The sequence below is a fragment of the Phalacrocorax aristotelis genome, chromosome 7 (genome assembly GCF_949628215.1).
Source record: "Phalacrocorax aristotelis chromosome 7, bGulAri2.1, whole genome shotgun sequence".
Lineage (NCBI taxonomy): Eukaryota > Metazoa > Chordata > Aves > Suliformes > Phalacrocoracidae > Phalacrocorax > Phalacrocorax aristotelis.
The window spans coordinates 43,067,401-43,083,115 of NC_134282.1; the positions used below are offsets into that span (position 1 = coordinate 43,067,401).

A 15,715-nucleotide genomic window follows, 5' to 3' on the forward strand; every position below is an offset into this window, starting at 1 on the left:
ATCTACCCAAAGTATAAACTGGGAGAACCAATTTGTCAAGAAGTTCCAGCTGAATTTCAGCTGGTTTTCATAAAGTCCAGGTTCACAGAGCTATCTATCTAGACTATCTCTTTGGCACACAGCTGCTCAGCTATGTTTTACCAGAAGTTTCTGCTCCTCAGTTTGTTGCCCCCCCTCTTCATTGCAGAGGGCACGGTAGGCTTATGCTTCACTGTCCAGCAGGGCTGCCACAAATGCCCCTGCTCCAGCTCCTGAGAAAACTGTTCTCCACTCCCCCCTTTTCCCCTCTTCGGCAAAAGCACAGCCAAAAAGCAACCAACCTGTTTTTTTCCCTGCTGGCCTCACCCCTAAGGCTGCACAGGAGTGAGGGGTGGAAGAGAGAATTTCCAGGAGCATATCACAACATGCACAAAGTAACAAAAGGTTAGTATCACAGATTCTGCACCAAACCCTGAAGGTACTTTAAAATGCAAGGAGTCTCCTCTAGACTGATGCAGAGTAACATAAACCAACATACACAAGTAGTATTTTGCAACACATGGTCTTTTAGCAATCTATTTCTGAAACAGAGGAACATCCTCAAATCCACACCACTTATTACATTTTAAATAACATTAGTACATGCCGATGTTATCTGGTGAAACAACTTGGAAGCCTATAAGATAGAATTAAATGTGTCTCTTCTCTAGTATGTCAATAATAATTATTTTTCTAATGCTTGTTCAGTTACAGGAATACATGAAAAGAAGCAATTGCATTGGAGAAAACATGATTTGATGATGCTTATATACAGACAGGTATGTACTGAGAGTTTGTTTTATCTCCTGAGATATCACTGAGGTTACAGAACTTGCAGACAATAACCATAAGAATACTATAATCATACGAATAATAATTTCCATTTTATTTATGTAGAATGTAAATTCCTAAGTACTTGCAAACTCAAGGTCACCTGAAAGTTGCCATAGCACCTAGACTGTTTCATTAGCAACACAATAAAAAACAACAGCAAAACTTTATCAAAACCAGCAGACTCACTGAAACCGCAGAGGCTGTGCATAGAGCCTTCAATACACATCTTGGTCTCCAAACGGGTTCAAGAGAAGTACACACACCAAAAGGATGGCAGGCAGCAGATGAAGCCAAGCCTCAAGACAGCCAGAGTGAGAGCTAACACACAAAAAAAAAAGTCTTAGAAAATAGGGACTTGAAAGAGTGGGAAAAACAAGCGTATACTCCAGTGTAAGTACAAGCACAAGTGTTTGTTGAAGTCTCTGTGTCAACAGGAAGAGGAAAGAAAACAAGTGGAAGCAAAAGTCAGTGAGAGGGACCAGAACTCCTTGGTGCACAAAACTGGCAGAAAAAGACAGGCTTTGCAGTTGTAGGCAAGGAAGCAGTTTTCTGCTTTAATTCCCCTCTGTCCACAGAAACAAGACCTTGCATAGTTGAGGGTGGGGGGAGGGGAAGAAAACAAGTTTTTATCAAAGAAATATGTGACTCACTCATTGTCAGTATCTACTCTCCAATATGTTTTGTGGTGTATTTACCTGCCCCACTGACACAACAGTGTATTGAAGAGGTGGATGTGTATTTGGTCTATACAAAAACTGCTGGAAGGATGGAACAGAGCAATCTCAAGTGATCATGGTGCAACATTACTGTCATCCATAAGACTACCATCAAAAACCTCAACATTTTGCTCCATTCTTTGGCCATCCTGCATGCAAACACCTGATTTGTGTGCTTGAAGCATGCTGGGTATATCTGCAGAGCATCCACAATTTTCTATCCTTTTTAGACTATGTGCAGCCTTCTGAGTTTCACAGCCCTAAGATGTTCTAAAGGCACGGGGTATATTGAAATACCAGATAAGCACTATACAAAGAAGCTTCTCTGCAGCATTACTGACTAGCAACAGCTCTGCTCTCCTGGTGTACATATAGGTGTATTCATATATAGGTGTATCTAGCCTTTGCGGCAAGATTTTCTGATGTGATCAGTCTAGACAGTCAACCACCATCAGACATTCAGTCTCATGATACCATGAGCACTGACATTTACGACACATTCCAATTGTTTTAAATGAGGACTTTCAATTAAAAGAAAGCAGCTAATGTAGAGGAACATTCAAATACTACTGGAGAAGTTCTTACTGACTTAAAAATAGTTAACCTGGGACACGTTTCATTCTGAGACATTTCTTCGATGTCCTGGACAGATGATCAAACCACCCAGTGAGCAAGCTAAGACCATGAAAACAACTGTAAAGCTTCATCAAAGAGAGAGCAGATGAAGTGAAAGAGGTCTGTGGGCCCAAAGATGGGAGGCACAATTTTGCACATTTGAATTACTGGGAAAATCATAGACTCATTAAGGTTGGAAAAGACCTCTAGGATCATCAAGTCCAACCACCAACCCAGCGCTACCATGCCTCCTAAACCATGCCCTGAAGTGCCATGCCTACACATTTTTTGAACACCTCCAGGGATGGTGACTCCACCACGTCTCTGGGCAGCCTGTTCCAATCCCCAGGCAACAAAATGAACAGATTCAATCTTCTCCAACTAAAAATAGTACATTTTCCTTTCAGCAGGCACTCACTTGAGAACAACCAAGCAAAAAGTCCTGCAAGGAGTTTCTAGCTTTTTTGACATTGTGCGTAGCCCTAAGTCAAGCTATACCTTTGTCAGGCTACGATCCACACTATCACAAGGAGTGACTTTACTCCACAGCTTACATGAAAAATATTCCACAACTACAGTCCCCACACAAAAAAAGGCAGCCTCAAACAACTCCCCACCCTCACTTACCTCCCCCTTGACTACATAATTTGAACGCTTCCATTGTCTGCCTGACAAAAAGAACTTCACCACTCACTCTTAGTGACTGAAATACAGCTGGAGGCAGCCAGACAGCACAACTGAAAAGCTAGAAGTTTCCTGCATTTAGCCTGCAGATGCATTAACACTGAAGTCTAATTACAGACCACTTTCACTGTTCACAACTTCACAGCTTAGAGTCAATAAAAACCATTCACCACACATGCAAGGTCAGAACACAAATGCCAAGAGTCCTAGAATAAATTTGACTCACACAGGCTTGTGCTGGCTACCACATGCCATTCCTTTACAGCTCAGCAGCTTTCCTGGTTGTCACCAGGGATTGCAGTTGAGTTGTATCTTCCAGTGATCTTCAGAGGTATTCAAAGCAAGAGCATTTGGCTCTTGTCTGCTTCAGGAAGCTAAGGGTCTGAAATCAAATCCTTTCCTTTGACATTGTTCTAAAGCTGTTAATTAACCTATAACCCCTTCCTCAAGTCATGAGATCAGCTTGAAAATAATATTGTCATGTGTTTATTTGCCTCCAGCAGTAGATGTTCAGATTCCCATTTTCAAGCTTTCTCCACAACTATTTATTTGAAGGTGAAAGCAAGCTAGGATTCTTGTGTGGCTAACGTACGTCAAGCTGATGCTTTAAGAAAAACAGCAGCCATTATGAGACTCGGCAATTCTCAAATCACTGGTTATGGAGGAAAGAATATTAAACAGCTATCATCAATCTATCTAGATCCAGGAAGTGAGGCATGAAATGCTGACAAAGGGGAATATCTGGTCTGACAGTGACGGTATATTTATCTTTTAAATGAAGAATAATGGAGTTACACTGAAGAGACTCATTTTAACTTTGCAACAGTAAAGTATCTATCTCATCATCTTAGGGTGGTATCTGAACACCTCAGGGTAAGACAATTTATTCTGCCAGCTCTTTTAGAGACCACCATTTTACACAGATAGTTACTCTAGCCTCCAAAGAAGCCACACAAGCAGCACAAACAAAAGAAAGGGCATGTGGAAACTGACCTTCTGAACAGCACTAGAACAGCCTCCCATCGCAGCAGTAGGCCAGGTAGTCAGTTCTCTTTTCATCCTCAGCTTCTTTTCTGCCAAATAGGGATAACACCAGATTATCAAGAGAATGTTGGGGTTTGGGGATCTTTTTCTGAGGGTGAAAACATCTTCATTTATTTTGTTTCCCAGCACATTAGGCCTTGTGACTGGGAGCATACATGCACAGACCATCACACAAGAAAAGCCCACCTGTGCACAGGGTCATGTACTGGGACAGGAGCCACACTCCTATCAGCCCTGGGGCTGTCCAAACACACTCATCCGAACCCAGACTGGTCTAATTTTCTACAGGCCATTACAAAAATAATAAAAAAGAAAAAGCCAAAACAACAAGGAAACAATGACACAGACTCTGAACTGTGATTGACACAGCAGATCACAGCTTGAGCTAGAAGAAAATTCTCAAGTGCACTTGTAATTAAGGAAGCCAGAGGGCATATAATCACCTATACCTAAGCTAGCTGCAGGTCCCTTGCTAGGGTCTCTACCTCCTTTTTCTTCCCCTAGCAAGACTAGAGGCCAGCCCACACAAAAACATTTTTTGTTGTTGTTTTAAGCTAGCCATGGATTCACCCTATCTTTTACATCTGAGGACTGGGTCCTACCAACAAGGACTCACCCTCCCCTTAAATTCTTATAAACTTACCTGCCTTTTTTCCTCAGTATGCGTGTCCTGTCTGCTGACATTATGAAAAAAGTGCAAGAGAAAAACCTCAAACAATACTAAGCAGATTCACTGCTTCTTGGACTTGTACAGAAGCACTGAAGTCTTACCTCACTCACAAGAAAATGAGCACCTGCTATGCAGAGACACAAAAGCTGATCCCAGTGCACATTTTCTCCCACCTGCCCCTGAAACAACACACAGCTGGAGTCAGACCTCTAGAGAGTCCAACTTCCTTTTGCTTTAAGGGACAGCCAAACAGCTCCCTGTCCTCAATCGAATGGGGCATTCAGTTGTACAGTAGCCAGTTGACACAGCATATGGTCACTGGGAAAGGAGCTACAGCTGCTGTAGTTTGATGCTACCTCACCCTCTAAGAGGGTCCTGTTTGGGCAGCCATAGGAGCCTTCCAGCACATCCCCGTTGGTGGCAGAGCATTGGTGCTACCATACTGACTAGCTGCCCTTCTTGCTCCTTCAGAAGCTCTGAAAATTTTATTTCTCTATTATTTTTACTACTAAGGAGAGTAGGGCTTTATCTTAATAGCAGCCAAAAAAATGCAGCAGCACACATTAAATCTGTACTATTAGTTGACGCACCTCAGCTATGCAGCATGTTCTGTTAGACTGAAATAACCCAGACCAGGCAGACAGCCACACTGAGGCTAAAACACGCTCTGGCTGTCAGTACTTTTGTGCTGGGTCAAGCATGCAGATATGTAGCGCGTGGTTCCTCATGCTGAGAGACTATGGTTTTTTTCTGTTTGTTGCTCTGTCCAGGGGTGTGCTTGGCAAGGAGACTGTGAGCCCAGCAACCTCACTCACAACTTCTTAGCAAACTAAGTGGGCTTCAGCTTTCAGTAAAACCAAAGCTCTGGCTTTGCCTCAGCTATGCATGGAGAGGGGGTGTCTACAAAAAGGAATTAGAGCTTGAACACAGAACAAAACCAGAGCACAGCGAAACCTCCAAATCCTGAAATCACATGACTGAGCTTTCCTAACTACACAACAAGCTGTTGCTGTACCAGAGAACTCATTCCCATCAGAATGGCATCTCGTAAGTAATTTAAAGCAATAAAAAAAGACCATGCCATCAAAAAATACTTAAATTGAAATGAAGCAGCTGATACTAGAAAACTGTGCTGAGGTTTTAAGAGTAGGCAACTGATAAGCTGTAACAAAGAGAGGCAGTTGCAAGGACGCTGCTTACCTTGATTACAAAATCCTTTCTGTTATCTATGTAAGGGAAGAGACACTGGTAATTTAGACAGGAAAATTCTTACTCCTTTACTCTGGTGGAAAGTGGGATTCAGAAGAAAATCCTTAAATCTTTAAATACTAGAATGATTTCTTTCCTTCTGTAAAGAAGAAGCAGCAGCTGCCATAACTCTGCTGCAGTATGTATTTCAGAGAGCATGAAGAACTGATTTCTGAAATTTAGTTGTCACTCCTAAGAATCTTGACCATTAAAATCATTCTTGCTCCGGTAAAAAGCATTCTGGGGTCAGAAATAGGCAACAGCGATTGCTGCAGAATTTGTTGTTCCAAAAAATTTTTCTCTGAGAGGCAATGTTCATATTCTAATGGTGGCTGTATGATTCTGTTTGATTCAATCCAGAAGAATAACCGCTTTCTCACCTTATCTCACCTCCTGTATCCTAGATCACATATTAGCCAAACACCATGGACACAGGGAACAGGAAGAGTTAAGGGATTAGATGCAGCAAAGCAAAAGAATATTTTCTAGTTTGCACTTCTATCTCACAAATATAAGCATCAGCCCTGCATATAACAAACTATTAGTAATAACACAGGCACCTCGGAATGCCATCTGACATAATGGGGCTTAAAATGTTTATGGAGACGTGTCTGTAAGTGAATCAAAGAACACACAACCCTTTCTGAGAAACCAGTGACTGGGGAGGAGTGGAGGGAACGACTTCACAAAGCCGTCCTGCTAAAAGACTGTATTTTACTATTTAATCCTCAATTATACACATGACTTCATTGTGGAAAGGTCACCAGACAAAGAAGTTCAGTGAATTGCGTCTGAGTGGAGAGATTGTGTGGTAGGTCTCAGCCTTGCTCCTGCTGAACCCTTCACCTAAATACCACGAACATCTCCCTCCCCAGCCAAGGACGAGCCAGGTGCTCGCACAGCCTCACCGCGGGAATTTTGGTAGATCCGCGAGGATGAACAGGAATTGTCACAGCAGAAAACAGACAGAGGCGAGTAAGCTTACATTCACCTTCTACCTCTCCGAACGCTCGCACAGCACCTGTGCGGCGCGGTCAGCAGCTTCGGCGGCCAGACCCCGCCGCCCGCCCCGCAAAGGCGGAGCGGGAGCAGTCCCCCCACCCCGAACACCCTGCCCCTGTGGGGAGCCCCCCGGCCCGCCGAGGCGGGGCGGCCAGTGCGCGCGGGGCGGGGACGCGGCCCCACGTGACGCCGGCGGCCGCCGCCTCCCGCGCACGCCCAGCCCGGCCGAGCCGTGGCGGGACCGGCACCCGGACCGGCACCGGCGAGATGCGCGCGGCGCGGAGGCGGCTGCTGGCGCTGCTGCTGCTGCTGCTGCTGGCGGCCTGGCAGCCGCCGCCGCGGGGAGCGCGGGCGCAGCGCCTCGCCGCGGACGCAGGTAGGGAGCCCTGCCGGCGGGGCCGGGGGGGGTCGCTCACCCCCCGCACTGCCCGGCCCGCCCGCCGCTCTGCCCCCGCACCAGCTGCCTTACCCCCCCTCCCCAGGTGTGCGGCGTTTTGAGGACGGTGCTGCAGCTGTCCTTGTCCCAGGTGAAAAACAGATCTAGTTGAAAGACAAGAAATCCCCTGAAGCAGTCCTTCCAGTTTTGGCTTTAATCCACAGAACTCCTACAGCCTGAAAAACGGAAAGGTATGAGGATGCGTAACACCTTTGTACTCGATTTTCAGAAAACAGGACGGGCTGTGTCCCTTCTTCATCGTCAGAGTTTCCTGGAGGATTTTTTACACCACAGGAGAGAAAGGATGGAGGAATCATCATCTATTTCATAATCATACTTTACATGTTTTTGGCTGTGTCCATTGTGTGCGATGACTACTTCCTACCTTCTCTAGAGATCATCAGTGAATGTAAGTGACCATCCTGATCTTTCCCCTGTAAAACTAAGCAGCTTGGTGTAGAACGTTCTCTTTAAAAAGCCTCAAAGATGGAGAGCTCTGGAGACAAAACTAAAGTTCAGAGTCTCCCTGCATAGTTAAGACTTATCAAAACAATATTTGATAGAATGTATCAGTATTATATTGAAAAAAACATACTCCAATTACACTCTGCAGGGGCATTCATTTAAAATTTGCTTTCCTTGTGTGTGGAGGAATATCTTAAAACTTCCTCCGTGTTAACTACGCTGGCGATGTAACTTTGCGGTGAGCAGTACTATCAGGGGTAAAAAAGTGTGTGTGTAGCGGGAAACACACAACACCAAACCAAGCAGCCAAAAACTTTCCCAATATTAAAACATGGCGATTAAGTACCTTGCTCAAGTTTCTGTATTCCTCTCAAAGTAGTAAACAAGTATCAGATGAGCTACTGTTTACATACTAAAGGTATGTATGATACAGGAGGGAAAGGAATACCAGTTACTAACCTTCTACGAAATCTAACCAACCTGTAATAATTCGCCTGGCTTCAACAGACCACTGAATTAAAGAGATGGTCTTGCCTAAGAGTTCAGCTTTTCATTGCCAAGATTTAAAAGAATTCCCTAGGGAAACTCATCCATGAACACTGGAAAACATTCTCCAGACCAGAACACTTAGAGAAAATGTAAGCTTAAACATTGCTGTAGAGCTGGTGTTTTTCTTAATTGACGATAAATAAGCCTTTGTCAGACTTTTTCCATAGTTAGCCATATGTCCCTGTTCTTAGCGTGCAGAACTTGATCCACAGAGTTACACGTCAGAAACAGTCAACTTACCAGAACAAAAATCTCATTTCATTCAAGTGAGACACAGGCTCTTACACTTCCATACGAAGTGAAAATTTGATTTTAAGATCATGGCACTGGTTTGAATTTAACTAGTATTTCTGGTATATGAAGACACAGTAGCATGAATTTCCCTGGAAGATAGACAGACTTGACACGGGTCATGTAGAAATATCACCCTAGAGGCCAAGGAATTTCCCCACAATTATCACCCATATGAAACAGAGCTAAAGCCCACATATATATGCCTATTTTACATTTTAAGATCATGCTTAAATCTATTCTATTATCAATACTTCTTTTGTAGTATTTAATCTATGTAATAAAGTTAGAAATAAATCAGGCAGATAAATGAGGCTGTTTTCAGTATATTATTTTACCAGTTTTAAATAAATGCATTAACTGTATGAAAGTAAGCAAAGTTCGTTCTATTAAACTGTAGTGGCTTCTAACACTATATACTAACACAAGTAATGGGTACAGACTATTGAAGGATTTATTGTTTTAAGCAATCCTTTTGCTTTATCCTCAGGCCTTGGCCTCTCTCAGGATGTTGCTGGAGCAACTTTTATGGCTGCTGGAAGCTCTGCTCCAGAGCTCGTCACTGCTTTTTTAGGTAAGAGACATACGTTTTTGACTCCTCAGAATCTAGTTTTCCTTGTATGCTAAACTGAAACATACCAGAGACTCATTTTCCTTATAGGAGTTTTCGTGACAAAGGGAGATATCGGTGTCAGCACCATCCTTGGATCAGCCATTTATAATCTTCTTGGTATTTCTGCTGCTTGTGGGCTGTTTTCCAGTGTGGTACGTATCAACTTTGATAGTTCTGCTCCTAAGAGCCAAATGGTTATCTTTTCTGATTTGCCAACAAAAGCCAAGAGAGACTCACTATGACAACTGTCAAGTTTATTATTTAGTAGCAAAACCAGCATGTAATCAGTTTTAAGATAGCTTGCTATGAAAGTTTTTAAAAACACTAACTTGTTAAATATCATACTTAAGTCATTCCTAAGAATCTTTACTTTTTACATAATATAGAAACAACATATTGATGCAGCATTTACAGCACTTAGTGAAAGTATTACAGACAAGTTTAAGAAAAGTAAATGAATCTGTGATCTGCAGGTTTCGAGGCTATCCTGTTGGCCGCTGCTTAGAGACTGTCTGGCATATACAATTAGTGTAGCGGCGGTCCTTGCGACGATATCTGACAACAGAGTTTACTGGTAAGTGCACAAGTAGTGTTGAATTCATGTTGACTGGAGATTAGTGAGACAGTGTTTTGACAAACAAACCAACTACCCCAAACCCCAAACCTCAAGTAGCCTGAACTGCCGTTCACTAACAGAAATAAACATCCTGTTGGCTTTAAAAGAAAGAAAAGTCACAATGCTTGTAAAAATTATTACCTAATCATTCAAACCCTGCATATTTATAAAGTTTGATCTGCATAGCTCTGTCTGTACCGACTTCACGATTTTTATCGTCACTGTTTTGGCATAGCTATTAGTCTTCATAGTTCACTCCTTTTAAGCCTTTCCTTTGATAGCATCTCTGTTAAGAAAAACACTTGCCTGCCAGAAGCAGATCATGAGCTTCTGATGTTTTAACTCTCTTCCATCAACACTGAAACTCCTGTTGTCTCAACAAGTCAGTCAGGTCCAGCACTAAATCTCTGAAGTTTCTAACTCAAAATAACACATACTATCCCTCTCTTTAACCATCACATGAAGACTGAATTTCGCAAACATCAGTAAGATGTTCATCAGTAAGATCCCCTGGAAAACATGCAGATATACAATACACAAACAAGATTCTGCAGGGGAAGGGAATTAATCAAACTGCTGAAAGACATGGAGGCGCTCAAGAACTTCCATGACACCAGCGATACAACTCGAAAATAGATGCTTTTGTGTGTTCTCCTTTTGCTACTCATGCAAATTTTCTCTCTCTCTCTCCCCCCTCCCCCCATTACACCAGCCATTTTAGCAAGTTAGAGTTGGGGGTTTTTAGATTACATGTTATGTAAAATCTGTCTTTTCTTCTAGGTATGAAAGTGCATCCTTATTATTGATATATGGGTGTTATATTCTGGTACTATGTTTTGACATTAAAATCAACCAATACCTCATGAAAAAGTTCAGTCCCTGCTGTACATGTTTTATAAAAGCTATGGAACAGAACGCTGAGCAGCAACCACTTGTTGGATGGAGGGAAGAGAGTGGACCTCTAATTCATCAACATTCGAGAACAGATAGTGGAATTTTTCAAGATGAGCTGGACTACTCTCAACTCTCAGATAGCCTGCATGGGCTTGATGAAATCTCTGAAGGTATAAGTATTATTACAGTTGTCCCTAGCACTCTGCATGCCTGTCTGCATCAGTTCTAATAAAGAATAAATTCTGAGATATTATTAAGATTTTGTTCACAAAAGAACTCCAGCATAGTATATTAAGTAAGTCGTCATTCTTCCCTGGAATATAACATTAAGCAAAATCAGAGTGGTGGTATTTATATGAAGTTAGTTGCTAGAGGAATGCTAGGATAGTTGCTCATTTGTGTCCCATTAGAACAGCAGACTTCCATCAGTCTCTGCTGTGCACATGTGAAACTTCCCAGGAACGCTGCTTGTAAATGCAGTATCAGTTCACAGACACACTGGTACTGCACTAATATATACTGTTTTCTTATGACAATGGCAGGTTCATAGCCCAAAACATGCATTATATCAGAAGTAAAGGAATAGCTATGATGTGGCCACAAATCATCAGTTTCCTCTTCACTTAGGCAAAACCAGCACTTGGTACTTACTCTTGGTAAACGTTTTATGTAAACCTTTATAGAAAAGTTCATTTTTCATCTACCTTAGTTCTCTCCTAGTAACATGGTAATAAAGAACATTTGAGTTCAGAGTTTTGTCCAGTGTGATGTAGGTACTGAGTAAGACTACAGCTAGAACTCAAGGAAGTATTTTTCACCTTTTTTCAGTATTCTCACAAGTAGAGGCCAGCAATGTGACTGTATGCTGTGGATTCAAACTTAACGCTACAATTAAAAATTGATACTTTTTCTTCAACAGATCATCCAAGCATCTTCACCATGCCTGAAGCAGATATGAAGAGAATTTTGTGGGTGTTATCCCTTCCTATTATTACACTACTCTATTTGACTATACCAGATTGCAGAAGACAGTTTTGGAAGAACTGGTTCATGGTGACATTTTTAATTTCAGCAGCATGGATTTCTGCAATAACTTACGTTCTTGTATGGATGGTAACAATAGCAGGTAGGTACCTAAAATGCTGCTGCTATACAGAATCAACCAATTGAGAATCACTGAAAAATCAGTTTTCTCTCTGAAGAGTTTTCCCTTCTACAGGTGACAGTCAGTTTAGCAACACATACTTTGCTGTAAAAAGAACAAAAACCTATGTTTACTTAGTCTGCCACCTTCTTCCATCTAATGAAAACCACTTTAGAGTTTAGCTGCTTCAAACTGCTTACCATCATATGAATGAGAATTTGTTCACATAGCTACAAAAATCAGCTTATATTTAAAGAGAGACTGTTTAATGAAAACTGCTTCATGTTTTCATTGTGAAACAATTAGATACACAGCAATAAACTTGTCAAGCTGAAGTCTGACAAACATGGAATCCACCAAGACTGGAATTAAAGCTTCAGGGTTCTGTAAAAGATCCATTACTTCTATGCCTATATTTTTCTTGAACACTGTAGTACGAGATTTGTCATTAAATTGACTGCCAAAAAGACCTCTCCCAAATTCTGTACTACTTTAACTACAGCATCATGTGTTTATTAAACATTCTTGGTGTGTGTGTGTATGTATACCTTATACAAATCTGCATCATAAAGTGAAGCAGTAAAAGAATTCCATTTAAGTGAGAGAAGGGGTATGAACTTGTGTGTAAAAACATTCTCTTAAAAATATCTTAAGGTACTAAAGGTCTCATTTCACTGTTTCTCCAGTCAGCTTGAGAAAAATCCAGTTTTTAATTTTAAGAACAAGCAGAAAACAAATCTCTAAACAAGAAAGGTTACAAAGCTTGTCATTTCCGCATTATAGCTCAGTAATCCTGCTGAAGTATTCTGCTAGTTCAGCATCCTAAACTTGTTTTCAACTTATGTTCAATGAATAACTCCTTGTTCAGTGCAGAAACAGACCTCCACATTTGGTAAACCTTTGAGAAATTACTAGTAGATGGCTGGATATAACATCCACCAGGTTCAATCCTTGGTCAAATAATTTTCCACTTGTATCTAAAGAGCAAGGGTTTACTGTCTGAATGCCTTTGAAACAGGATTCAAATGGAAGTTACTGCTGTTCTGCTAGACAAAGCACTAATTCATATGAAAGGAGGTACACTGGAAATTCAAATAATGTATTAGCGTTAGTCCACTTTGAAGAGTCATCACAAGCAGTATTGGGGTCTTCGGCCCACTACTTCTAGGTCAAAGATGTTCTACTTACACATTAAAATGCTAAAAAACACACACACATTATATTCAAGTCCAGGTTTTTTCATAAAGAGTGACTCAAAGATTCTATCATTGCATAAACAGCTTATCAGAATGTCACAAAGTTGTCATAGCTGGGGACTAAATTTTGATGGTCAAAAAACAAAGAAAATTTGTCTACTTAAAGCAAGGTATTGCTACTGATACACAAAATTAGCTAAAGGCTAGAAATATCAGACCATCCTCTCTTTATGGTCAGTTGCCAGAAAAAAAAAATCCTATGCATTAAATAGAAAATAAATCTCTCTAATAAAAAGAAAAGTTAGATTCACCTGAGTTTAAGATTCAATTTTATAACCTTCAGAGGGCTAGAAAGTACTGTTGGGTACATAAGGCTGGTTTATTCATATTTTACCTTGGCTTGCTTGGCATGAACCATTATTTTCCAGCCTGCATGGTTTATAAAAGCTGACCTTGTTGGTTCCCCATCCTACAAAACTCTTACATTAGGAGCGATGGAAGAATAAATACCAGTACAAATTGTGCACCTGGATCACGTTAGTCCCTCTGAACCAACAGATAGTTTCAAACATAAATTTACTGGGCTGCTAGACTATGCTGGCATGTACTAGGGAAGCACTGCTGACCTAGCTTAAGAAAACTGTTCTTATGAAGTGTCCAAATATTGCAAGTAAGAATTCAGATTTCAAAAAAATTTAGATACGTTTTTGTGAACATAAAAGTTTTAGAAAAAGTAATTACTTAATAATTTGAACAGAGGTATCAAATACTTCAGCATATTGATGACTGTGAATGGTACAACTGCTAAAACAGTTCTGAAGATCTGAATCCCTGTATTTTAAATGAGAAATTAATATGCTTACCGGACATGTGAGGCTAAAAAAAGTGGGGAAAAATAAGCTGCTTTTTTAATTAATAAGAGTTTGAAACTTTTCTTAATTTAAACCAGTATTTACCTAAAGAAGCTCATACTTCTGAAGGATTACTTGCACTTAGAAGTCATATAAAAGTTCTCCATTTTGATTCTTCCAAATCCAGCAAAAGAACTTCCTAATTGGAGTGAAATAGTAAAGCCATGTAGTTGAGACAGTATTGTAGTAATGATCTTAATGACCCTCCTCCCTAAGAAAACCCACATGCTTTTTTTCCTTCCCCTTTAAAGAGTGGGTGATTTTAAGTGTTATTGCTTCATGAGACTTTTGAGCACTGAAGATGAGATGCCCAAAACCATAGAAGACTACTGTATTTTCCAGTAATTGGGGGCAGGGGGGCAAGAAAGAATAAATTGTTAGATATTTAAACTTCTACGGTATCTGAAAGAAAAAATTTATAATTGGTATTGTCTTGGCCACTGGAGACATTCCGCTCAGGTCTTTGAGAAACTTGTTAAGATGGTTACTATACTACAATTTCTTTTTTATTTGATTGAAAGACAGGATGACATTTCTTTGTTGTTGTTCCTAACTACTTCATGGTTCAGTCACTTCATCTTTAGTCAAGTTAGCTGACAGATTCCTTTTGAAATTACTGTATGTTTACTAATCCTTTCTCCAGCAAACAAAGTCCAAAGCGATTTCTTTGGATGAAACTTAAACTAAAAACATACTTGCATTTTCTACCATTATTTATCAACTGCAGGTGAAACACTGGGAATTCCAGAGTCAGTAATGGGTCTCACATTACTAGCAGCAGGAACAAGTCTACCAGATACAGTTGCAAGTGTGCTGGTGGCTCGAAAAGGTAATTTTAGTATTCAGGCTCGTTCCAATGGATGTGTTTAAAAGGTTCTATGAAAAAACGAACTCTAATAAACATTTCCAGAAATTCAAGGAGTAACTTCAGAATTTTTGCTCCAGATTCTAGAGCTTAAGTTTACTAATAATAAATAAATAGCTTACCTGAAGAATCTGTGGCTCAGACATTTAAAAACCTCTCAAAGTATCTCAGAGAAGTATTCTAGATTGATCTGTTATTGATCAAGTGTCACAGTTTTACTGCAAAACGCAACTGTAGGTCTTGGTATTTTAAACATGACTGGATTTTATAATAGCCTGTCTAGCTTATTTTAAGTGCAGCTGTGCAGGTGCTGGTGATTTAGGGAGACTTTTTTTTTCTTATGCTTGTGGTACCCAAAACCATGTTCTGTAAAATCACGGCTATAGTTCTTTCCATGAGAAGTCTGAAAAGGTGACAGTCTGTTCCTTCAACATAGTTTGGTGATTTCACACAATGCAATTAAGCAGACTTATTTGTATTTCTTCTTTTACAGGAAATGGAGATATGGCTATGTCTAACATCGTAGGATCCAACGTATTTGATATGCTCTGTTTGGGAATACCCTGGTTTATCAAAACTGCCTTCATAAATACATCGGGACCCATAGAAGTGAACAGCAGTGGTTTGACATACACAGCCATTTCTCTTATCTGTTCTGTTGTTTTTATTTTTCTGGCAATTCACCTGAATGGCTGGCAAATAGATAAAAAATTGGGAGCAATTTGTCTTGTACTGTACTTAGTATTTACTATATTATCAATTTTATATGAACTTGGCATCATAGGGAACAATCCTACAAGGGTCTGTGGTAACTAGTTTTAATCAGTGATTATACTGGTGAAAAAAATAAAAGCAGGAGGGAAAGACCAATTTCTTCATTTAGTCAAAATAAAATAAAAAAAAT

At 40.5% G+C, this 15,715-nt stretch overlaps 1 protein-coding gene and 1 long non-coding RNA gene across 2 annotated transcripts; one reads left to right on the top strand and one right to left on the bottom strand.

The window, feature by feature from the left end:
* Window positions 1-883: 883 nt before the first annotated feature.
* LOC142059537 (uncharacterized) lies at window positions 884-4,043 on the bottom strand. The gene is made up of 2 exons (XR_012661398.1): window positions 3,861-4,043; window positions 884-1,170 (listed from the first exon to the last, which is right to left on the bottom strand). It is a non-coding gene; the product is annotated as an uncharacterized LOC142059537 (long non-coding RNA).
* Window positions 4,044-7,029: 2,986 nt separating this feature from the next.
* On the top strand, window positions 7,030-15,627 carry SLC24A5 (solute carrier family 24 member 5). The gene is made up of 9 exons (XM_075100394.1): window positions 7,030-7,207; window positions 7,497-7,676; window positions 9,063-9,146; window positions 9,234-9,337; window positions 9,659-9,759; window positions 10,582-10,865; window positions 11,615-11,821; window positions 14,674-14,775; window positions 15,305-15,627. Exons 1-9 carry the CDS (start codon window positions 7,099-7,101, stop codon window positions 15,625-15,627), a joined length of 1,494 nt encoding a protein of 497 aa, XP_074956495.1. The 5' UTR covers window positions 7,030-7,098.
* Window positions 15,628-15,715: the final 88 nt, after the last annotated feature.